General features: G+C 31.5%; 1 protein-coding gene across 5 annotated transcripts in view; it reads right to left on the reverse strand.

Annotated features, from left to right (window-relative positions):
* Positions 1-27379, reverse strand: part of LOC145256291 (uncharacterized) — a 47633-nt gene extending 20254 nt beyond the window's left edge. The window contains exons 1-3 of one of the 5 annotated variants that reach the window (XM_080115006.1): positions 26778-27379; positions 6081-6326; positions 3387-3586 (exon numbers count right to left, since the gene is read on the reverse strand). In XM_080115006.1, coding sequence (XP_079971132.1) covers positions 3387-3539 — 153 coding nt within the window. In that variant the 5' untranslated portion in view covers positions 3540-3586; positions 6081-6326; positions 26778-27379. Of the gene's footprint in view, positions 1-3386; positions 3587-6080; positions 6327-26763 lie in introns of all 5 variants that reach the window. The other 4 variants (XM_080115002.1, XM_080115003.1, XM_080115004.1 and 1 more) reach the window with 4 other exon arrangements.
* Positions 27380-27796: the final 417 nt, after the last annotated feature.

Raw genomic sequence — 27796 nt, forward strand, 5'->3', positions numbered from 1 at the left:
GTAATCTGTGGTTTATTACTTTAGTTTCAGGTTTTAGAAATTTAATACTAAATATAAACATACACATGCATAAACATACACACACATATATGCATACACCTATATACACATACTTACACGACGACACACTTATATACATATACATAGACATACACACACACCCATACATATACATGCATATATATACATACATATACACATATACATATTTATACACATACACACAAATACATACATATATATATATATACATAAATACATATAAATACAGACGCATACGCATAAATGTGGGAACCAAATAAGTAGTCAGATGTTAGTAAAAGATAAATAAGTAAGCGCATTAATAATAGTAATCCCTACACACATGCACAAATACATACATGCACACAAATGTACATACATACATACATATACACATCTATATATGTAAACAAGTATATTATTGATTAGTAAGTAAGGGAGGATAGTTGAATACCTGTGGAGATAGGTGTGTAAATAATTAAAGGTAAATGAATGAATAGATGGTGGTATATAATATAAAAATAAGATAGATTGTTGTATATAATATAAAAATAAGATAGATGGTGGTATATAATATAAATATAAGATAGATGGTTGTATATGATATAAAAATAAGATAGATGGTGGTATATAATATAAAAATAAGATAGATGGTGGTATATAATATAAAAATAAGATAGATGGTGCTATATAATATAAAAATAAGATAGATGGTGGTATATGATATAAAAATAAGATAGATGGTTGTATATAATATAAAAATAAGATAGATGGTGGTATATAATATAAAAATAAGATAGATGGTGGTATATAATATGAAAATAAGATAGATGGTTGTATATAATATAAAAATAAGATAGATGGTGGTATATAATATAAAAATAAGATAGATGGTTGTATATAATATAAAAATAAGATAGATGGTGCTATATAATATGAAAATAAGATAGGTAATGGTATATAATATAAAAATAAGATAGATGGTTGTATATAATATAAAAATAAGATAGATGGTGGTATATAATATAAAAATAAGATAGGTGGTGGTATATAATATAAAAATAAGATAGATGGCGGTATATAATATAAAAATAAGATAGATGGTGGTATATAATATAAAAATAAGATAGGTGGTGATATATAATATAAAAATAAGATAGATGGTGGTATATAATATAAATATAAGATAGATGGTGGTATATAATATAAAAATAAGATAGGTGGTGGTATATAATATAAAAATAAGATAGGTGGTGGTATATAATATGAAAATAAGATAGTGGTATATAATATAAAAATAAGATAGGTGGTTGTATATAATATAAAAATAAGATAGATGGTGATATATAATATAAATATAAGATAGATCGTGGTATATAATATAAAAATAAGATATATAATGGCATATAATATTAAAATAAGATAGATAATGGTATATAAACTAGAAATAAGATCAAATAAAGTAAAGTAAAATAAAAATAGGATGAAGTAAATAAAACATGGTATAAGGGTATATGAGGGAGGCGAATATACAGATATATATTGATCTCACTCTCCAAACACCCGGGCAACGCCTGGTATCCCCGCCCCGCTAGTATAATATAAAAATAAAATAAAGTAAAGTAAGATAAAAATAGGATACAGCAAAGGTAAAATAAAATATGGTATAAAGTATAAGAGTACGGGAGGGAGGAGAATACACAGTTTTCGTAAAGAACCCACTTTTCATCGCAAGTTACAATCCGGTCGAGAAACGAGTCGGTTTTGTTGCGTAAAAGAACATAGCAGCTTTATTGTTGTTGTTGTTGTCGTTCCATTCTTGAGGCATCCATTTATCAAGGGTTTTTTTTTCTTTCTAATCTCTCTTAAGTGCTTTGGAATCGTCGTATATATTACGGCTAATTGAGAAGGAAATTGTGCGTGAATTGGATTCGACTGAAGCTCTTAATTGATCGTTGTCAACATCCGATGGCCGACCACTACGTTCATCATCTTCAAGATACTCGTTGCTGCCACTAAATTTCTTAAGCCACCATTGCATTGTGGATTCAATAGTGGTTGCCGAGCAAAACACTGGATTGATATTGTAGGCTGTTTCAGCAGCTTTTGGACCTCTAATTGTGAGAATTTGCTCATTGGTCCACCGACGTAGTCGGATTTGGACCTTAGAATTCACCCTTCTCTTCTTGTCTATTCATTCGTTCCTTCCAAAATTCTCTATAACTTCTTGCTACCTTTTTCTGAAATTTTGCATGAAGTTACAACTAGGCAATGCAGAAAATGTAACATTCTCGGACTTTTGATAAACATTTTGGTTGCGGCACAAGGGGGGCAGAAGGGGTCAAAATGACCAAAAATGGCACTTTTTGTGGACATAAAATATTTTACCACCAATATATTTTGCTGAAAATTACTCAAAGGCAAGACCATGTGGATATAAATCTTAAAACATTATATTTGATTCTGGGAAAATTCTGGTTGCTTCCTCAGGGTGTCAAAAGCGGTCAAAAGCGCCTAAAATTGCATGTTTCGGTACATAGATTATTTCCGGTTATTAGATTCGAAAACAGCCTACAGAAAATGGACTCTGATTTATGAAAGTATGATAGGTTATGAGGAGGAAGGGTTGTAAATTTGGGTTTAATTTGGAGGTATCAAAACCAAAGCAAAATATGGTGAAAGTAAAAATAAAATAGATAAACCCCATAATTTATTATACCATACCTGTTCACATTGAAACACTTATCACAATATTCTGTGGATCTATATTAAAAAAATGTGTTATACTTTATGACAGATTTCCATTCTACGGGGGTCAGGCGCGAACGAACACCCCATAACTTTATTATACCATATTTCTTCGAGCTGAAACGTAATTATCAAAGGATACTTACGCAGATAGATATGAAAAGTCTTTATTAAAGTTTGTGCCGATTTCTATTCTATGGAGGCCAGGCGCTAACGCTGACCCCACAATTTTTTGTATCATCCCTATTTAAGTTAAAACATACTTATCAAAGTATTCTTATCTACATCTATATCAAAACACTTGTAAACGTTTTTTTTTTTTAATTTTTTTTTTTTTTATTTCCATACTTTGTGGACCAGGCGGGAACGCAGACCCCACAATTTTAATGGGCCACCGTTCTGCCAGATCAAACATACCTCTTCCTGTGTCTGAATATATCTTCTATCATTTTATGTAATCAGTTTTTTAAAAGAGTCAACCATGTAGAGCCTATTCCTGACCAGACACACACACACATTCAGCTTTATATATATATATATATATATATATATATATATATATATATATATAGAGAGAGAGAGAGAGAGAGAGAGAGAGAGAGAGAGAGTTTACGTACCCATAAGATGTGCAATGATAGTGCTTCATATGTACCAGATATAACGACCTCATGTAGACATAGAGAAATGAAATTGACAAGATTAAACGCACTGAGGAAAAAATGGATACATCCTGTCAGGCACATTGTTTGGTTCAGGAGATCAGAAAACATTTTGCGTTTGTAGAAGTTATTTAGCTGCTCGTGTATCCGATGAAAATCTACAAAACAAATATTATTAATAGATAAATGTTTTTTTTTAATGCTTTTGATTAATAATGAGGGTAAATATTTATTTATAAATGAATCTAAAATGTGGCACAATGCCAAAAGGGGAGATAATATGGTCTTAACCAACATATTATTAACTTACCTGGACTCTTTCACCAAAATACCAAACTCACTCCAAGAAAATCCCAACTAAAACTCGAAATATTATAAATACATGATGTGAAGATTTTATGACGTAGTAAATCTTATTTACAAAACGAATGAATATATACAACGTGACTAATTGTTTGTTAGTAAAAAAAAGCACTAATAATTGTGGCAGATAAGTAGTTTTGTCAGCCGAAAAAGTGTAGATCCCCACGAAAACTAACTTTATTTAAACACCACAGAAATGGGCCTACATCACCGACAAAACAGCCGACCTGTCAACTAATTGGGGTTAAAAATGGAGAAATAGATAAGGGGGAAAAGAGGAGCGATAGGAACAAACTAAAAAGGAGTGGGATTCCTGACTACATGCATACTCTAGCTAAATTAAATTTAGGAAAAATGCTTAAAATAACCTACTCTAGATATAGCGTCAAATGATCGTTCAGGAGCCCCAAAAGTCACTTCCAAAAAAGAACTCGAGACTAGCTCCGTTCACTCTGCACGAGCACGAAACTTTCGCCCACCTTTCGGTGAAAGTTACAGAAGAAAATTTCTTAGCCTAATACGCATTTTCAAGCGGTATTTGAAAATGAGGACAAGATGACGAGCAATGAAAGTCTCGTCTCCATAAACCTCCTTCTGTCAGGTCGACCAAATCACGCCTCTCATATAGATAGATAGATAGATAGATAGAATATAGGAAATTTTTTCAACATTTTAAAAAGGGGCAAAACTTTATTTAATAGTTGAATATCGTAAAATATGGGCTCATTTTTTCATTAAATACAAATCGCTATTTAATCTCTAACTGTGCATCGACCGACTACCATAATACTTGGTTCGCACTACCTCATCATTAAAAAGGCGCATAGAGAATTTCAATCAGATCAACCCAGTATTTTCCGAGAAGATTTATAGAGTACATGTGGTATCGTGGTGATTAATCCTTAATAATCCCTAACTGTTCCCCAAACAGATGCAATAGTAGTTAGTTCGCTGTACATTGCTATAATAAAGGATCATACAAAATCTCAGCGGGATTGATCCAGTAATTTTCGGTAAAACTTCTTATAGAATTCGGAATAATCCATTATACTGCTTTTGTTTATTTATACGGTAATGTATTTAGATAGTAATCTTTACATGGTTTTCTACTTATTGCAGTTGTGATACACATATATATACCCAAAATTATATATATATATATATATATATATATATATATATATATATATAAATTTGGTATTTGGGTCGATTTGTTTCTGTTAATTGTAAAACAACGATATATCAGTTTTATTGTAAGATATTTTGGTTTGCTTTAGTTTAATTCTTAAATTAATCGATACCTTTTTAGATTCGGTACGTTTGACAGAATAGAATATCCTGTCATATGACGTCACATTTGTCTACGTTTTTTTTAAAGAAGGTTTTTTTTATAACCAAGATGAATTGAATTCATAAATAAGTAGTACATTGCAGAAAAAAATCGATCAACGTATATTACACCCGTCCAACTCCGGGGATGTCATCTAGTAAAACTAAAATTTTATTGTTATATTACAACTACGGGTTTATCAATAATCCTTATTTATCGATTATTGTGTGCATCGACCGGATACCATAATACTTAGCTCGCTCTACCTTATCATAACAAAGGTGCATACAGAATTTCAATTAGATACGTCCGGTACTTCCCGAGAAAAGGTATAAAATACGTGTAGTATTGTTGTACTTAATCCTTCATAATGCATAAATTATTCATAAATTTGTATTTGAGTGTAATTGTTTCGTGTTAATTGCAAAACAACGATATATCAGAATCGTTTTATTGTAATATATTTTTACTTGTTTTCGTTTTATTCTTAAACTAATCGATAACTTTTTTAGATTCTTTGCGTTTGGCAGAATATCCTGTGATATGACGTCACATCTTTCTACGTTTGTTAAACAGGATTTTTATAAACAAGATGAATTGAATTCATAACTAAGTAGCGGTTTGCAAAAACAAAAATATGGTTACACGTATTTTAGATCTGTCCAACGTCGGGTGTGTCATCTAGTAAAATTAATAAATTTGTTGTTATATTACAACTACGTTTTTATCGTTTGTTGCTGAAGTGTCACTAATTTAATACAAAACAGTGACGCATAAAAAAAAACATTTTAAATGGCTTTAAACATTTTAAGTTCGCCATGATTCATAAACAAAGATATATTTTTTAATGAGTCATAGGGAACTTTTAAATTCTAAATACATCTGTTATGCACATCGCAAATAAATTCATCTTCTAATTTAAATAAGAAAATATCAATCAAATATTTTAATAAACTTACAATGATAATAATAATTATTATTATTTGGGGCGGCTTAGTGCCACTCAAATTCGAGTATAGACCAATGGCCACTGCCAGCGAGAAATCAATGGTAAGTGGCTGTTGCGATGATGCAAATGTATTTGCAAATTCTATCGAAGGAGGTGGAGAGAGCTTGACGTCTGGGGAGACTTGTTGTCACTCAGCTTCCAGAGACCACCACAGGTTTCCAATCAGATCGTTTGTTGACTTGTGTGAAAGCTGCATCTTAGCAAATAATAACAATAATAAGATTAATAATAATAATAATAATAATAATAATAATAATAACAACAATAATAATAACAATAACAATAATAATAACAATAATAACAACAACAACAACGACAATAATAATAATAATAATAACAATAATAATAACAATAATAATAACAATAACAATAATAATAACAATAATAACAACAACGACAATAATAATAATAATAATAATAATAAACGACTGCATTTTGAGCGTACAGACAAATGGCACAAGCGTAAACCCGCAACAGCACTCGAAAACGAGTACCACAAAACCCTAACCCTAACTCTAACCCTAACCCTAAACCCATCCAAACAAAAAGATCAGATTTCCTAATAATTAACAAGAAAGAAAAATCCTGTCAAATCATGGACTTTGGTGTCCCAGCTGACCATAGGGTGAGTATGACAGCAAACCAGAAACGAAGCCAATACACGCAGCTAGCCAGAGAGTTAAAAGGGATTTGGATGCTGAAGAAAATCAAAATAGTACCGATTAGTAGGAACACTAGGAACAATTCCGAAAAACTTCGAAAAAAGAATGGCAGAAATTGGAATCAGAGGAATAACTGCAAAAATAGAACGCTTAACGATAATGAAAACGGCTGAAATATTAAGGAAATGTGGGGAATAACACAAGACAATACAATATATAGGATGGGATTCAGAGGTTTGGAGACCGCCTAAAACATCGAGGATTTGTAGTTTTTTTCAGTTGTCCTTCCAGACGACTTGATACTACTCCTAGTGTACCAACTACGACCGGCATTATTTGTTTTAACCCCGTGTGTATGCCTTATTCCAAGGCCAATGGAGCATAATTGCTCCATTTCTCATTCTTCTTCTCTCTCACATTCCTCTCCCAGGGTACAGAGAAGTCTCCCAGGGTACAGTTTTTTGAGGCCTTGCCAATATTGACCAAATCCGGACGATTATGTTCAAATTGCTTGGTCGTTATGACACTTTTGTGCCACCGTAGCTCTACCTTGCAATCCTCACTTGTTTTCACTTCATCAGGAACCTCCTCAAACCATTTTCCAGCACACTTCACCCCAACCGTCTTACACACCTCTCAATATATCCGGAGTCCCATGCGATCGTGTCTTTTACGGTAGTATCTCTGGGCCAGTCCACTACACCCGGCTGCAAGGTGCGCAATTGACTCTGAGGTCTTACCAAAAATCCGGCATTCTGCAGCAATTTCCTCTCCTAGAACCACTTTTTTGAACAATCGTGTTCCTAATGCCTGCTCTTGTGCTGTACAAAAAAAAAGCTTCAGTACTCTTAGCCAGATACCCATCTCTAAGCCATTGCCATGATCTTTCATCAGCCACTTCTGCTATATCCTGGAAGAACCATCCATGCACTTTCTTCCTAGCCAGTTCCTCTGCCCTTTCTCTATCCATGCGTTTCATATAATCAGCCTTGGTCTCACATACCTCCACTTCATTGGCCACAACCTTAAGCATCCACTCCCCACTTCTAGCCACCTGCTTCTTCAACGACATATCCGTTCTAACACAATCTTTTACACTTTTCAATCCTCTCCCACCATCTTTCCTCTTTTGATACAGCCTTGCTACGCTACTTCGAATGTGAAATTTACCAAACATTGCTAAAAACTTTCTTGTATTGATATCCATGGTATGCAAATCCTTAAAATTCCCGCACTGTATCTCAAAAGACTAACTGCCCATCCATTTACTGCTTTCATTAGATTTCCTCCATGGAGTTTCGACTTTGCAATTAGTTTCACTCTTCTAAGATACTCCTTCCTGACTTTTTCTTTCATTTCTCTGTTCATGATGCCTACACTCTCCAGCACTCCCAAATATCTATATCCTGTATCTTCTATTTCTTTCATGATTTCTCCATTTGGCAGCACTATTCCATTCGAATGAACATTTACTCCTCTTTTCACCACCAGCACCGCACATTTACTAATCCCAAACTCCATCCCAATATCTTCTGAGTATGTCCCCACAAGTTCTACCAGTCTTTCCATTTCCTTTTCATTTCTACCGAATATTTTTAAAGCATCCATAAACATTAGATAGTTGAGGCGCTGTCACCAGATCCAAAGTTATACCCCAGTTTTTCTCTCTTCAAGAGGATGCTCAGTGGCATCATTATCATTACAAAAAGAAGTGGCGATAACGACTCTCCTTGAACGTTTAATGCCAACCTGCCCCATCCCCTCTCTGTTTGCTGTAAGCACCGTTTTCCATTGAGCCATACTTGTCTCCAAAAGCCCTACTATATTCTCAGCAACCTTCATCATCAATAGTGTTTCACGTATCCATGAATGAGGAACCATGTCATAAGCCTTTATGTAATCGATCCATGCTACGTTCAGATTCCTCTTCTTCTTCTTCTTCTTCTTCTTCTTCTTCTTCTTCTTCTTCTTTTTCGCATCCTGCATTATTGCTTTATCAATTATTAGTTGCTCTTTAATACCTCTCAAGCCTTTCCGGCACCCTTTTTATTCGTCAGGAAAAACACCATTACTCTCTAGATGTTCATAAATTTTCTCTGCAAATATTCCAGTCAACAGTTTCCACATCAATGGCAGACAAGTAATCGGTCTATAATTATTGGCATCTGTTCCTTTTGCAGGATATTTCCTAATCAGTGTTATTCTTCCCTTCACAAGCCAATCAGGGACATCTCCCGACTCTACACCCCTTTGCAGAGAAGCAGCTATAGGAGGATAAAGGCATGGAAACTGTTTAAACCAGAAGCCCATCACTCTATCTGGACCAGGTGCCTTCCAGTTTGTCATCCTTCGTATGCCATCTTTAACGTCATCGATGGTTATCTCAACGTTCTTCATCTTCTGCATTTCTGATAGCCACTCAGGGATAAGGGTTATTGCAAGTACAATACGTTAGTGTGGAGATTTGAAAGTGTTTACTTAAGAGGGCGGTTTATTAGGAATTTGTTAACGTTGGACTTGAAGACATCCAAGTTGTAGTCAGGTGGGAAGCAGGCAGACGGAACAGAGTTCCACAGGCGTGCAGTTATAAGAAAGAAGCTTTGTTCATGGAATCCACGTTTTGATTCAGGCACAGATAAAGAGTGGGGGAAATTTATCACAGTGGATTCAGCTAGACGGGTGTTTTTTGTGAAAGATTGGCGAGGGGGGACCAGAGATTGGAGTTCAGACGAGTACCTGCCATGGAAATAACGATAAAACAAGGATATGCTCGCAACGTCTCTTCTGTGGGAGAGAGGTTGCAGGATAGAGCCTTTCTCTGACCTCTCCCAACCAGCTATCCTTCTCATTATATCGCCCTTCGACGGACTAAATCTCAATCCAGAACTTCCTTGCGTCTTTTGCATTTGGAGTGTTGTTATTTCCTGCCTGTTTACTACCATTTAATTCTTTATACAGCTGAGACTCATTGTTCCGGAAAAGGTTCCACCGAAATGCAACACTTTTTCCAACAAAGTTCCTAATTTTTATACCACCAGTGTGGACCTTCTCTTTCAATATTGTTAGAACGTTCATCGTTCCCTTTTCCAGCAATCTATATTTCAAGCTCGTTCTTTGCTTTCTGTCCTAGTTTAACTCCTTTTCTTATTTCTTCGATTCTACCAATATCTTTCCGCCACCGTTTAATACTTTCTTCAAGCCGCTTCTGCCAGTGTGACCTTCTATCCTTCATTTTTCCCTTGTTCTTCTGTAATAAGCCAAGACGATTCGCAATAACGTTAAGTTCCGTAATCGATATGTTCTTTCTTATGATGTTGTGAATTACTCCTTGAATTATTTTACCTCGTTTTTCACCTTCCGCTTATCACTACACTTCATACTTGGAATCTCTATGGTATCGTCTCTAAGAAGAACTTCTCTTAACTTCTGAAGTACTTCTTTTTCTACAGAAGTCAAAATTCAAACTTCATCACCACTTCTCCATACATCTGCTCCTTTAACTGACTCCATTGTCTGAGAGTCAATGATCTCATCTGCCTTAGATCCTTCAAACTCTTTCTCATTACTTCCCCTCACCATAGGATTCCATACCTCCTCAGTTGCCTGCCTCTCATCATCGTTTACATTTCCCTTCTTCACTTCCAATATCTCAATTCGTTCATCAGAGCTAGTTTCATCAATTTTACTTTCCTTATTCCTCATTTCATTCCTAACCATCCATTCAATCTCTTCTCTTGCAACCACTGAAAGTAGGTTGTTAATTTTAATTTGTTTTAACTGGGATACCAAACTTGCGACACTTCTAGGTCCTCCTCCTCTCGATTCCCATTCTTCCTTCATTTTTCGGATATATCCACCAGATTTGGTTCTTCCACTTCTTACAAAGCATTCCCACAGTACTCTTCTTTCCTCATCCGCCATGTTTTTTTACATTTCCTGTTCCAAATCCCTTCGTGTCTTGGGACCATCTCTGGCAATTCTTACTCCCCCTATATCCAGCCACATCCTCAGAATTTCGAACAGTTGTATGATGACGACAGGACCCACCCTGCAGACCAGTGGGACACCTATCTGACAAGATGTTCTAGCCTCATTCACGTCGTTATTTTCAATATTTTGATTTGACATTCTCCCATAAATGGGGTTACTGAATTTAAGGTTACACTACCACCGATAGTTTTATCGAGACATTATCCCTAGGAGGGTGCTCCACCAAGGTCAAAGATCCCCTCCTGACCTTTTTTCTCCATCACCACCACTATTCCCATTACCACCACCAACAACAATAGAAATAAAATCTACAATGATAATGGCAACACTAATATTGGCAGCAATAATATTAACAGCACAAACAACAATAGCAATGAGAGCAAAAACAACACCTACCATTACAGCTATAGTAATAATAAAAAAATAATAAAATCATACCACCATTAAAACCACCACCACCACTACTACTAGTAGTAATAATAATATTAGTGGTAATAGTAATAACCAATAAAGTAAATTTGTTTTTTTAAATAATAATAACAATAATAATGATAATGATAATAATGATATTAATAATGATAATGATAATAACAAAAATAAAAATAATAATAATAAGTAGAAGACAATAACAATAGCAATAATAATAATAATAATAATAAAAATAATAATAATAATAATAAAAATAATGATAATAAAATAATAATAAAAATAATAATAATAATAATAATAACAATAATAATAATAATAATAACAATAATAATAATAATAACAATAATAATAATAATAACAATAATAATAATAATAATAATAAAATAATAATAATAATAACAATAATAATAATAATAATAATAATTATAATAATAATAATAATAACAATAATTATAATAATAATAATAATTATAATAATAATAATAACAAAAATAATAATAATAATAATAATAATAATAATAATAGTTTAATTAACTAATAGACTTTCTAATAATTCTTAAAAGTACAAAATGGATTTTAGATTTTCTGTAAGCATCTTTATTATTCTTCCCTTCTTTTATTCTTACATACTTACATTTTATAATCGAAGTGTCGAAATTTTATCCATATTACACTCATCCTACTTGTTTTTTTTTTTTATATTAAAATGTTATTTAAGCTTGTTGCGCCAAGTGCCTTCATGTCTTACGTGAAACTATTTCCATAAAAATATGTCGTACATGAGTGAATTTAATATACACTAATAATAAAAAAATAATATTAATAAATTAATACACAATTAATATTGATAATTTTAATACTAATTATAAATTAATATACAAATTATAATAATAGTAATACCTCTGTTACACGCATCGTAACAAATTCTTCTCCAAACTTAAATAATAAAATATCAAAAATATTTAATAAATTAATAGATTTTATAATAATCTTTTTACATTGAATATTATTTTTAGATACTTACGTCAAGTAACACACACATATATATATATAAATACATATATATGCATACATATATATACATATACATATATACACATGCATATACATATACATATACATACATATATATGAATACATACGTACATACATGTATATAAATACATGTATATACATATATATACATATATACACACATATATATACATATATTTACATGCATGTATATATACATATATATACATACAAATATATACACATATGTATATATATATAACATAAATATATATATATGTATAGATATATATATACATAGATAGACATACGTATACATATATATATATATACATATTTAAACATACATATATATACGTACATATATATACATATATATATCTATATATACATATATATATAGATATATATATACATACATTTATATAATACATATATATATACATACGTATATATACATATATATATATACATATATATATACATTTATATAATACATATATACACATACGTATATATATACATATATATATATACATATATATGCATATATATCCCTAAGTATATATATACATATTACATACATATATACATACATATATACATATATATATACATATATATACATACATATATATGCATACATATATGTATATACATAGATTTATATGCATATATACATACATAAATATACATATATATACATATATATGTGTACATATATATATACATATATACACATAGATATATATATATATGCATATCTATACATATATATATACATTTGTTTATACATATATATATACATATATATGCATCCATATATACATGCATATATATATATATATTTGTATATATATATATATATATATATATATATATATGGGTATATGTGTGTTTATTTCTGTGATAATATACTTTTTTCTTATAATATAAACCAACCCTTATTAAGAAGACCAATGTAATAACAGAAATATACTGAATGAATAACAAAAGTCTATGTTCCCAAGTTCATGATGTAAACTATCTTACAATGTATTTCTTTAATTCCGTTGACTTTTACACTTCTTGACTTTGTCTGTTCTCAAGCAAAGTGTGTTTTGACATGATTAAAAATTCGAAAATATTATGTTTACATTACTCCATTTTGAATTTAGAAACAAAGTAACTAAATCCAATCCATTAGTACTGAAAATTCTATTAATTTAGGTATATTCTGAAAAAAAATGCAGTATTTCTTTATTAGTAATGGGGCTACCCGGCGTTGCCCGGATGTTTACAGGCATGTGTGGTTTTGGGTAAATCAAAACAAATGGATAAAAGGAAAAATTGTTGCCCGGCTGTTTGTGTCGAGAGGGGGGGGTGCAAAAAAGTTTTGGCAGGTAAGTAGGAAGGATCGAACCCGAAGCCTTAAGGGGAAGTTGGAAAATAAAGTGTGAAAAAACCGCGCGAAGTTAAGAAAACGTAACTTGAATTAATTTTAGTATTAAGATGTGGCAGGTGCCCGTACTTAATGATTTAATGGGGTCATCTTTAACCGCGGGGCAGATTTTATTTATGTGGGTCAGTTTTTGTTTTCTTTTTGTTTCCCGAAGATGTCGTGGGGGAAATCAGCTCCCCATAAAAAGGGGATTGTCCAAATTGAATAGCAATTGTCTGATATCAGAGGAGACTCCGCATTGATCAATGCTGATTGCGTTTGGACGTTCCCGGCGATCGCACAGGGACGATTTGTTAAGCTTAGTTTCGCTTTTATACGAAAAAAATAACACGCGGCGATCCAAAATTGTGGAATATTTAGCTTTTCAAAGTCGAGCAAATTAAATAGGCGACCCCCGTTGTTAACTCGTAAATATTACGATTTACACGTGACATAAAATGTTTTAGGAATGAGCGAGCCGGGCGAGAACCAAGCGGAAAACGCCTTTTGTGGACATACAGGAAAAGCGAACATACATACATACATACATGCATACATACATACATACACATTATAGCTTATTAAATTATAGATTAGATTTATTATTTATCAAATAATATTCATAAATAGATAAATATAAAACATCCATAATCATAATCTATTACACATGTTTGCATATACGAAACTAAACAGGAAAAATTGTATATATACATATATACATATATATACATATATGCATATATATATATATATATATGAATACATACAAATATTCGCCAGCTCCGCGACATCGTAAGTAAAGAATGTAAGATTATTCCAGTAGCTACATGTGAAGCTCTGATAAGGGGAAAATACATAAATTCTGTTATATATGCTGCAGGCAGACTACTTTTTATTGTATAAAAAAAAATATTTTTTCAGTGTTGTCCCATGAAGCGATATACTTATATATTGGAATACATATGAGATGCAATGACATACCATGAAATACATACATATATGCACACACACACACACACACACACACACAAACACATATATATATATATATATATATATATATATATATATATATATATATACAGGCATATACATAGATATACAGAACATATATATTAATGCATACGTATATATAAATACATACATATAAATACATACATACGTGAATATACGTATATATCCAATAACCGGAAATTATCAATTGGGTTCAAATCTGGAAATATTCTTGGCCAGTCCATCAACTCTATCCCCAGCCTCTTCAGTAAAATGATGGTTTTCTTGAATATGTGTTTTAAGTTATACCATGCTGGAACACTGCTAGGCGAACCAGTTTCTGGAGGGAGGGGATCATGCTCTCGTGCAGTATTTTACAGTACATGTTGGAGTTCATGTTTCCCTCAATGAAATAAAACTCTCCAATACCTGTAGCCCTCATGCAACACCAAACCATGCTTGACAGCAGGTGTGGCGTGCCGCATCAGGGAGCGATACAGGTCCCTATTTGGGGGAGATTGAGACCTCTAAACACTGAGTAAGCCCGGGTAATTGTGCTTATATTGTCTGTTGAACATTAGTGGGTGCCCGGACAGCGGCGGGTAACTTAGCTGGAAGGATGAATTTATTGTGTTTTTGTAACGAAGATATATTATTTTATTGTTTGAGAAAAATGACAAAAGATATCACTTGAAGAGTTAGAACGAAATATGTTTTCGTTCTTTGCCTGACGAATCAACAAGTCAACTGCAGACCAGCTTAATGCGGATACTGGTCTCCCTTTTATGTGTTTTTAAATCAGAGAATTGCTTCTCCTAGTGGAATTGCCTTCACCACGGCTTACAGGATCCTTCTCCTCCCCTCATATATACACACACATATATATATATATATATATGCATATATACATATATAGACATTCATATATAGACATAAATATATAAATACATATATACATAAATATATACATAAATAGGCATATATAAATACATATATACACAAATATATACATATATATAGACATATATACATATATGTATACATACATATATACATAAATGTATACATATATGCATATATATATGCATGTATATGCACATATACACATACATATATATATATACATACGTATATATACGTACATATATATACATATATATATACCTACATATATACATTTATATACATATATTTACATAAACATATATATATATATATATAGGTACATATATATACATACCCACACACATATATACATACACATATATACATATATAAACATACACATATATGCACACATAGAAATATACATATATACATATATATGCATAGATGTACTCTCACATACATTTATTCATATCCATACATATATATGTATATAACACACACACACACACACACATATATATATATATATTTACATACAAACACGTACGAAGATGAGATGTGACAGGTGTTCTCCATCGATGTTGACTGCATCTCCCTTCCACTTAATCCGAATGATTATCGAATCGTGGAGACGACAGCTGTGGAGAGTTTAGCGAGATGTTGCCACCTTATTTTGCTTGACCCTGTTGCTGCCACGATGAAGCTTTAAAGGAGAGATACACCCACGGTATAAGTCTTGAGGGAAAATTATGGTGCGTAATCGCAAGTACTAGCTCTCCATTGTTGGATTGTCAGAGACTAAACCGGCACCCATATCAAACTTGCTTAATAAGGAGTCATATTAGACGTAAAGCAGAACTAAAATAGTAAATATTAAACAGGGTATTAGCACGAGTTTCCACCGTAGGTTTATTAGTCGGTCTGACACATATATTCCTATATACATATAAACATAAATACATCTAGACATACAAAAATATGTTTACATATAAGTACATGTATATATAAATACACATATATATATATAAATATAGTTACATATATAAATATATATGCATATATTACATATAAATACATACATATATAAATAGTTACATATATGTGCATATACATGTAAAAATACGTATATGTGAATATATATGTATACATATATATATACATATGTATACATCGATAAATATACATATATGTATACATATATATATATACATACACACCTACATATATGTATACATATATATACATACACACTTACATGCATATATATGTATACATACATATACATATACATATGTATGTATACATATATATATGCATGTATATGTATATATACATATATATACATAATTACATATATACATAGATATATATACACACACATATACATATATATACATATATATTATTCATATATATGCATACATATATATACATACAATAAATACATACAGAATTATATACATGCATAAATATGTTTACATATAAATACATGTATATATACATACAAATATATATATATAAAATATAGTCACATATATAAATATGTATGCATATATTACATATAGATACATACATATATAAATAGTTACATATATGTACATATAGATGTATAAATACGTATATGTGAATATTTATGTATACATATATATATACATATGTATACATCGATAAATATACATATATGTGTGTATACATATATATATATATACATAAACACTTACATGCATATATATGTATACATACATATACATATGTATGTATACATATATATATGCATATATATATGTATATATATACATAATTACATATATACATATATATATATACATACATATATATATATATATCATTCATATATATGCATACATATATATGCATACATATACATATATATTATTCATATATATTCATAGGTATATATACATACATATACATATATATTATTCATAGATATATATACATACATATACATACTTATATAAATACATACAGAAGTATATACATACATATTTATATATATGCATATAAATAACGTAGATATGTATATACATATATATATACATATATATACATTCATATACATACATATATACACGCATATATACACATATGTATATATACATATATATACATACATATATATATACATACATAAATATGCATACACATGCATATATATAACCATATATATAGATATATTTTTATATACAGATATATATACATATATACATATATATACATAAATATATATATACACATACGCATATATATATACAAAATATGCATACATATATATATACACATACGCATATATATACAAAATATACATACATATATATACATGAATATACATATATATATACAAAGTTAGAAAAGCATTACATCCAAGACATGAAAATTGTTAAACCCAATGTTTTTACTATAGATTTTAAAAACAAAGTACAAGATTCAATTTGAAATTTATTTATCTTCAAAGTGTACTTTTATACATTTTACAAAGTAAGGTATAAAAATTTAATGCCTTACTTTGTAAAATGTATAAAAGTGCACCTTGAAGATAAATAAATTTCAAATTGAATCTTTTACCTTTATTTTTAAAGTCTATACTAAAAACATTTTCTTTAAAAATTTTCATGCCTTCGATTATATGCTTTTCTAACTGGTAACGTATCTTTTTAAGATTATATTTTATTTAATTTATTAATTTTGATTTAAAAAAAATGTATTTGGTTTTGTATGTATTTATGAAAACTTTCCTACTCTCTATTTCAGTTTCTATTTCTCCTCACACTACACCTCATTTTTGCAACCACTCTTTGTATTATAACAGGTCTGAATATTCTCTCTGTTTCAGTTTGTATTTTTCCTCACAGCACAACTCTTTTTGCAACTCTCTCTATTTCATACATGTCTGAATAATGAGAAAATCTGAATTTTTTAGCAAAAACTTTAAAATAACATTTTTGATCAATTTTTTATAAACTTCTTTCAGAATAGAAAATCTTTAAAATTTAATAAGGAACATATTTCATATAGGTTTCATTTAAAATAATCAGTAGATAACGAGAAAAATAGAGATGAAAATTTCTTAAGGACTGTATAACTGGTTACGCTCAATAGTAGTACTCGCTTGCGAAAGTCTTTGATATTGTTATTCTATTATTATTATTATTAAAAACATTTTGTGTCCTAAAAATATACAAAAATAAATAAATAAAATTTAAAAAAAAATGTCGACTGTCGCCACAAAAATTTTACACGCAGGAACTTTTGCAGTCGGTAGCTATAGTCTGTCAAGATTGAAGCAGCAACTATATATATATATATATATATATATATATATACAGGTGCGTACATATATATATACATATATTTGTACGTTTATATACATACATGTATATATACATATACATGTAGATATACATACATATATACACATGCAAATATATATGCATCCAATCGTTATCAGGATCCATTGTTGTTATTATCGTTATTTTTCTTTTAGGCTGGATGCATTTATAGTTTTTTTTATTGATTATATATCCATATGTATATAAATGTATATAGACATATAGATATAATATATATACATATATATAAGTATATATGCTTTAATATATGTATATATAAATATATGTATATATGAATACATACATATATGTATATATGAATACATACATATATGTGTACATAAATACATACATGTATGTATACATGAATATATATATATATATATATATATATATATATATATATATATATATATGTATGTATTCATTGCTCCCATACTTACGAAACTATTTAAGCGCTGCCTTAAGGAGAAGAGCTTTCCGACTCCCTGGAAGACCTCATCAGTTTGCCCTGTATTTAAGAATTCAGGTGATAAGTCATCTCCCTCTCAGTACAGACCAATAAGTCTCCTGTGTGTTAAGAGTAAGTTGCTGGAATCCATATTAAATAGTGAAGTAGTCAACCACCTCCACAGGAATAACCTTCTTAGTGACACGCAATATGGTTTCCGCTTTGCAAGATCTACCGCAGATGTGCTGACGGTTATATCCCACAGGATTAGTGAATCTCTTGACAAAATCTTCCTTTCTAGGGCAATTGCTCTTGACATATCAAAGGCCTTCGACAAGGTATGGCATAAGGGTCTACTTCACAAGATTTCCAGCTACGGTATAACTGGAAATATTTTCTCAATCATTAAATCATTTCTCTCCGATAGGCTCATAAGAGTAGTGGTAGATTGACAAAAACTCGGAGGCCTGCAATATAAATGCTGGAGTCCCTCAGGGGTCAATCCTGGGCCTAACTCTCTTTCTGATCTACATCAATGACCTCCCTAAACACATACTTAAATCATTCGTTGACATCTATGCTGATGACACGACCATCTACGGCAACACATCAAAGGCTGTAAATGACAAAGTTCTCTCTGATTCTCTCTCCTCTGATCTCGAGCGCGTGGTTCAGTGGGGGAAGATGTGGCTGGTTACCTTTAATGCATTCAAAACCAAACACCTATCCTTACATCATCAACGCTCTGATCCCCATCTGGCATCAATTGTGATGGATAGCTCTCGTCTGGGTGAAGCCCCGTGTTTTGACAAGCCTCTGGGTTTGACCTTTACTCCTCATCTGAAATAGAACATGTACATCAAGCCCGTTGCCAAGGTCGCTGGAAATATGGTGGGATGCTTCTACCGCTCCAGAAGATATCTCACTACTTATGCAATTCTCTATCTATATAAAAACCAAGTACGTCCAAGGATGGAATACTATTGCCATGTCTGGGCAGGAGCTGCTAAAAACAGCCTATCCTGCCTTGACAGAGTACAAAATAGACTTCGTGGCTTAGTGGGGGATGCCCTTTTCTCTACCCTGCAACCTCTCTCCCACAGAAGAGATGTTGCGAGCATATCCTTGTTTTATCGTTATTTCCATGGCAGGTGCTCCTCTAAACTCCAATCTCTGGTCCCCCCTCGCCAATCTTTCACGAAAAACACCCGTCTAGCTGAATCCACTGTGAAAAATTTCCCCCACTCTATATCTTTGGCTTAATCAAAACGCGGATTCCATGAACAAAGCTTCTTTCTTAGAACTGCACGCCTGTGGAACTCTGTTCCGTCTGCCTGCTTCCCTCCGGACTACTTGGATGTCTTCAAGTCCAATGTTAACAAATTTCTAATGAATTGCCCCCTTAAGTAAACACTTCATCAAATCTCCACACTAACGTAATGTACTTGCAATAACCCTTATCCCTGAGTGGCTTCCGGGCCTTGATAAGTGGTGATCACTGTGTAAAAAATATATATATATATAAATATGAATACATATATTTACACATATATATCGATAAAAGTGAAATTGTCTGTGTGTGTGCATTTCCCTATATAACTACTCTGTCAAAATTTAGTCTACAGACTCAAGATTTTACATAAGGGGTATGTGGATGTGCGAAATGTTTTTAATCGGATTTTGGCCAGAAATTTGGCTGTCCGGGTAGCACAGTTCAACAATTTGAACTTTGAAAACTCTACCAAACTCTTCCGCCAATTGCGGGTGTTAACACTTTTAATTTAGATGTAAGTTACTTGGACATGGATCAAACTTTTTAATTTGATTTGATCTTAAAATAATAAATGTTAAAGGATGAAATTTGGGGTCAAATTTTAACAACATTTAACCTCTGCGTTCTCTACCAAATTATTCAGCCAATTTTTGGTCTAAACATTTGAAATTTTACATAATGTGTATTTAGACATAGCGCAAGATTTTTAAACTGTTTTTGATCGAGAATTTTACTGCCAAAGGGTCAAAGTTCAAATGACTTTGCTTTTGCGTTCTCTACCAAATTATTCAGCCAATTTTTGCTCTAAATATTGTAAATTTTACATAAAGTGTATTCAGACATTCCTCAAGCTATTTAATCAGTTTTTGAGCGAGAATTTGGCTGGCAAGCGGTCAAAGTTTAGACCTCTGCAGATTCTATCAAACTCCTCCGCCAATTTTGGGTATAAACACTTGAAATTTTAGATATAGCTTACTTGGTCATGAATAACACTTGTTAATATATATATATATATATATATATATATATATATATATATGCATATAAAGTTATGAAAAGTACATAAGGCCCGAGCAAAGCCGGGCTGAACTGCTAGTGTGTATACATTAGGAAAAATATGCTTACTCGTTTAACTTTCACCGTTTATTTATCCCAATGCTTTTATTTATGAAACGCAATATATGTAAAATATAACTATAGAAAATTGAATGAATAGTATATATAGAAATCGTGTTAGTATATAAAAGTATATTTCCATTATTTCTTTTTACATGTGTTTCTATTTACTTTGCCAGGGTCGTTTTTTAATGTGGAGGCAAAGTGTGAACAAACAAACAAACATACAGGAATACGAATTTATTATATCATATGTACACGGAATTTTTTGCGTTTTTTTTTTTTTTTTTTTTTTACTTAGAAGTACAGAGGAAGATCTTTCGCCTAAAACAAAAATTTTTTGATCGAAATAAACACCACCGGAATCAACAAACTTTTGCCAACGCAAAACAAGTGTATTTATGTCAATAACATATAAATCTTGCGTTCTGATGGCGATAAAGTCGCTGAAAGCGTTTTTTGGTATCGTTTAATTTTTTTAAGCATTTTTCGGCAAAAAAGTTGTTTGAAAAAGTGGCAGTCGGTATGTGAGGTCTGTAAAGTATGGCGGATTAGACTGTGTTTCATAGCTTAATTTCTTCAACTTCTGCAGGGTGGGTTTAGTAATATGCGGTCAAGTATTGTCGTGCAAGAGGATTGACCCCTTTCTGTTAACTAATGGTGTGGTGTCCTTTGTCGAGTTTTCTGATGCATTTCATCCATTTGTTGACAGTACTTCGCCATAATGGTTTCGCCTACATTAAAAAAAACTGTAACGGATGAGACTGGTCGCAAACCCCCAAAAAGTCACCATGACCTTCTTTTAGTAAAACTCTTGCTTCGGGAAGTATTGTGGTGCTTCGTCGGCGTCTAACGACAGAGCTAATTTCCTGCAGTTGTCGTAAAGAAACCAATTTTAAGTTACAGTCGAGTTGTTCTTGTTGCGTAAAAGGGGGAAAGATGAACCTTCATTTGGTTATCGTTCAATTGGTGAGGCACCCATTTATCAAGTTTGTTTTGTCTTTCTAATTTCGCTCACGTGGTTGGAAATCGTCATATACGTTACGTCTAATCAGGAAACATGTTTTCAGAGAGTTGTGCGAGAATTGGCTTCGACTAAAACTCTTAATTATTCGTCGTCAACATCCGATAACTGATCACTACACATATTATCTTCAAGACTCTTATCGCCGCCACGAAATTTCTCAAACAACCATTGTGTTGTGCCTTACAGTAATTGTTCTTGGGCCAAAAGCTTCGTTGATATCGTGAACTGTTTCAGCAGCTTTTCGGCCTAAATTGAACTGAGATAATAATTGTGCGAATTTGCTTTTATTCTATCTTGTATTCTACGTTAAGAATAAAAAAAGATAATTGTTTTAAAACGATTGTAATTAAAACGATTAGATAAAGCGCAAAACGACGTTTAATTGATATATAAAATAGAAGGTATTAAAACGAAAACATATTTGCAAATGCATCATTTGAAATCAAAAAATAAAAAAAAAATCCGCAAGAACCTTCTTGTCAACGTAATAGAGTGTATACATCGGTTATTGGACAGTTTTATTTAGTACTAGTACGCCGCCCGGAATTGCCCGGTTGTTAAATACCGATAAATATTATATTTTCATTAATGCGTATTTCTTATCTATTATGAACAGAAATACCAAAGGTATTTTAACATAATACTCGCATACATATGTCTCGGTTTCGTTCCGTTTTCATTTCATTTTTTTAAAGGAATTTAACGTTACGTAAAGGTAACTTGAGTGAAGGAAACTGAGACATATGTATGATAATATAATGTTTTTTTTTCTAAACAGGTCAGTTCTTGTAAGTAAAAAAACAACACTTGATATGAAACCTAAATACAGTGAGTCAAGTACGATAACCATTAGACCAGCTTGACAGGATCTTTAAATGTGTTTTCAAACCAACTTATTCTTAACATAAGGAAGCACTCAGGTTTCCCAAAAGCGCATGCGCAGTCGTAAAACAGTTGACAAATAGATAAAATCCGACGACCACCACGAACCAATGCTTAATTTTCACTATGTAGCCGGGCTATTTTTCGAATGATAACACGTTTAAATTTTGCTTTGTCTTAATCATCTATATACCAAATTTCAAAATGTAGATTAAAAATCCGTTTAGTATATAGTTTGAAAAATGTTCACACAGACATTTTCACTTTTATATATATATATATATATATATATATATATATATATATATATATATATATATATATATATATATATATATACTAGCAAAAGCAGCCGTCGTTGACTGGGTTCAAAAACAGCCTACAGAAAATGGACTCTGATTTATTAAAGTACGATAGGTTATGAAAAGGAAGGATTGTAAAGAGATAGCTTCGAATTTGGGGGTATCAAAACCAAAGCAAAATATGATGAACGTAAAAATAAAAAAGATAAACCCTATAATTTATTATACCATACCTGTTCACACTGAAACACTTATCACAATATTATGTGGATCTATATTAAAAAAAAAACCTTGTTAAACTTTGTGACATATTTCCATTCTATGAAGGCCAGGCGCGAACGAAGACCCCACAGTTTTATTATACTATCGCTATTTAAGTTAAACATACTTATCAAAGTATTATTATGTACATCTATATCAAAAACACTTTTAAACGATTTTTTTTTAAATTTTTAAATGTTTCATTTCCATACTTTGTGGACCAGGCGCGAACGCAGACCCTACAATTTTAATGAACCACCGTTCTGCCAGATCAAACATATCCATTCCTGTGTCTCGATACATCTTATATCATTATATGTGATCAGTTTTCTGTAATAGTCAACTACATACGAGCCTATTCGTGACCAAACACACACACAGACTTTCAGCTTTATATATATATATATATATATATATATATATATATATATATATATATATATATATATCGTAAACAGGATTTACCGGTTTGAATATTTTACTTTCATTTGAACCAAATTTGCTGGTGAATGGAAAAAATCTATCAACAGTTTTTTTATCTTCATATTTTAAAACCGGATAATAATTTTTGAAAACAACAACAACTACTACTACTACTACTTCTACTACTAAAACAACAAAAACAAAAATGAATAAAATCATATTTAAAAAAAAAAACAATGAAACATCTGCACTATTTGGATTATTCGGACTACTGTTCTCACATTGAGTGTTATTTATACAACGTTTCAATCGATGTAACCACCGACCTTCTTCAGGTGTATTTTGTCAAACTGGAGAATCTTTCAATCCAAATCGGAATTTTTTACGAGATTTCGAATAGAATCTTCATTTAATCCACGGAGGTATCATGTACCCATTCTGTCAGCCATGAAATTGTAGAAGTTCTAAGTAATTCGCAGCTGTATTGTGAGTGACACTCGCACTGAGGACCAAATATTCAATCTCCAGACATGTGTAACTTAAGACTGACTTTTACCAAGTACTTTATCCGCTATGCCACGATGTCTTAAGATACGCCCGAAGTCGTTCGGAGGTTATATCGGCCGAAACGTTCTGAGAATAACACTGCAGAATCATCCAAATAATACGAATTATAAATTGCCATCTCAAAAGTTTTAAAAAAAAAAAAAAAACACTGAAAAATTAAATAAATTTAACAAAATCTGAAAGTTTTCGGGATAATCGCCATGTTTGGAAATAAATCTATTTTTATATTTTCATCGGAATCGTTCTAGACAAAGCATGAAGCCACTTGATGTAAGGAACTAAAAATAATTCGCCAAGATGAAAACGTAGCCAACGTAAGGTGTTGGATTGTTAGATTCCGACCCAGAAAACAAAAATCATTTCTCCTGTGTCAGAAAGATCATTGAAATATAAAGGCTAAAAGACAAAATAAAGGAAGCAATTTTCTAATTAGCCGTAATTTTCAATTTATTCATTAAATAATTACTACGTTTTCATCTACAACTCCCTTCTTCTCCCACTGTATATTGTTTTATCCCGTTGTTGATGTTATAGTTTCTACCGCTCTCAATCCTATCACCCATTTTGCCTCTGCTCATTAACAATCAAGTGTAATAAAACAAAAGGTACGTAAAACATTCGCAGAAAGAAATCTTCTTTTACAGCAAAATAATTTAGCCTCTCCCTTTCTCACACACACTCACTCGGTGTCTATCTATCTATCTATCTATCTATCTTTTATTCTTTGTTTCTTTCTCTGCAACATCAATAACATGGGACTTCCATGGACGTAGTTTATTTTGTCTATAGAGCAAGATGCCACAAGTGTTATCCCTATCGATTACATTATTGGTGTATTCATAGGAGGTGCTCGACTGAGTTACAATTCCTTGTTTCGCCTATAAGCAATCGCATCAATGTACTAGACCTCATCTGCATTAAATAACTTTTATTTCTTTCTTGTGTCTTGATAACATTAAACAACCTGAACTTCCATGAACTAAGTTTCTTTCCTAAAACATACTATCCCAATCCGTAGAACAAGAAACAATGAATGTGTTTTAAAACCCGACTGTAGCGTGTCTCCCTTTAATTTTAATGTAAACAAATACTTTTCGAATTATCGCCAGGAAAAAATAAAGTCGCCTGCTCATTTAAATTACTGTTTCTAATTCTTCGTGTTGCGGACATCATTGTACAACAAAGAATCCTTTCACCTAGCATCCCCATCACAAACAAAATTAAACATTAATTCTTATAAATTCATAGATAGAGGAATAAGCCGATATAATGACAGGGGGTTACAGAAAAAATTTGTTTGTATTTAGTAATTTTTAAATTTTATTTCACTGCTTTGTTTACTTATTTTTACTGATTCAACAAAAAACAAAATCACTAAACCGAGTTCAATGTGTGGCCTATCGGGTTACTTTTATTCTAATATTTTCTACAATCGAGTAAACAAACTCAAAAGCAAACAAGAAACGTGCGGTCTCTATTCTTAAATTCCGCCTAATTTCTGCGCGTTCACATGTGCTTTACACACTCATCACTAAAAAAAAGAAGAAAAACAACACTAGAAAAATAATAAACAAGAAAATCTTACCTAGGTTTACTTACCTTTTCATATTAAAACTTTATTTGTGTTTTTAATATTGTTTCTCCCGTCAATATGTTTGTAAAAGAAAGTCACCACTTTCGACGGCTATTCTAGGATAAGTTTTAATATGTGTAAGGACGTCACTGAGACAACAGCATAGTTATCGTTAGGAAATTAGGTAGAATTTGATTATTTAATAGCTGGAAAGCAGGTAAAACGTATGGAGTTCTACAGTCCGGAAGTTCAAGAAAAGATGTTTCTTGTGGAGTTTGCGTTTAGATTTAAGCACAAATAGAGAGTTCGAAAATATTCACAAAGTTTGTAGTTGGAGGAGCACTTGTAGTGAAAGTGTTGTGGTGTTGAACTATAGACTGAAGTGCAGACTAGCACTTTAAATAATAATATGGCAGAGTAGAGATTGATATGTAAGGTTACGTTAAAGAAATGTTTCAAAATGAAAGTTTTCAATGTTTAGCAGTTTTTTTTTTTTTTTTTTAATTTTTCAAATTTCTCACGCGTGAAGAGAATTCGTATACTCGATAAATTTATACGAATCTAGTTAGTCCATATAGACAAGGCGCGCCTACATCTGTGGCTTCTATGTAAGTTAGGAGTGGCTAATGATCGGCGGTGTGAGTGTAAACAAGTTTTACCCATGCAATCAGGAATGTTTGTAGAATAAGCAGAATATATATATATGTGTGTGTGTATACATATATATATATATAATTTAAAGGAGATTAGAACAATAGTCTAAAGAGCAGAGTGTATTTTAATGTAATAGTGAAATTACTAGTTTAATTAAAATACAGGAAAGAAAAAGTGCTCGTTGTAATTTAGATATAAAATAAGCTCGATAGGTAAATATCCTAGAGCTAATTCAGTATTTAGTAATGTGATTGATAATTTAAAAATCAAATTATAATTGAATTAAAAATCCGTTTCATAAGAAGGAACAACAACAAAATCAATTATTTGTACGATCGTTTCGGAAAACAGTGTTTTTATTGTGGTAGACATCAAGTTACAGTCAATAATT

Source organism: Euprymna scolopes, chromosome 32, assembly GCF_053919585.1.
Source record: "Euprymna scolopes isolate OS-2025 chromosome 32, ASM5391958v1, whole genome shotgun sequence".
NCBI classification, from domain to species: domain Eukaryota; kingdom Metazoa; phylum Mollusca; class Cephalopoda; order Sepiida; family Sepiolidae; genus Euprymna; species Euprymna scolopes.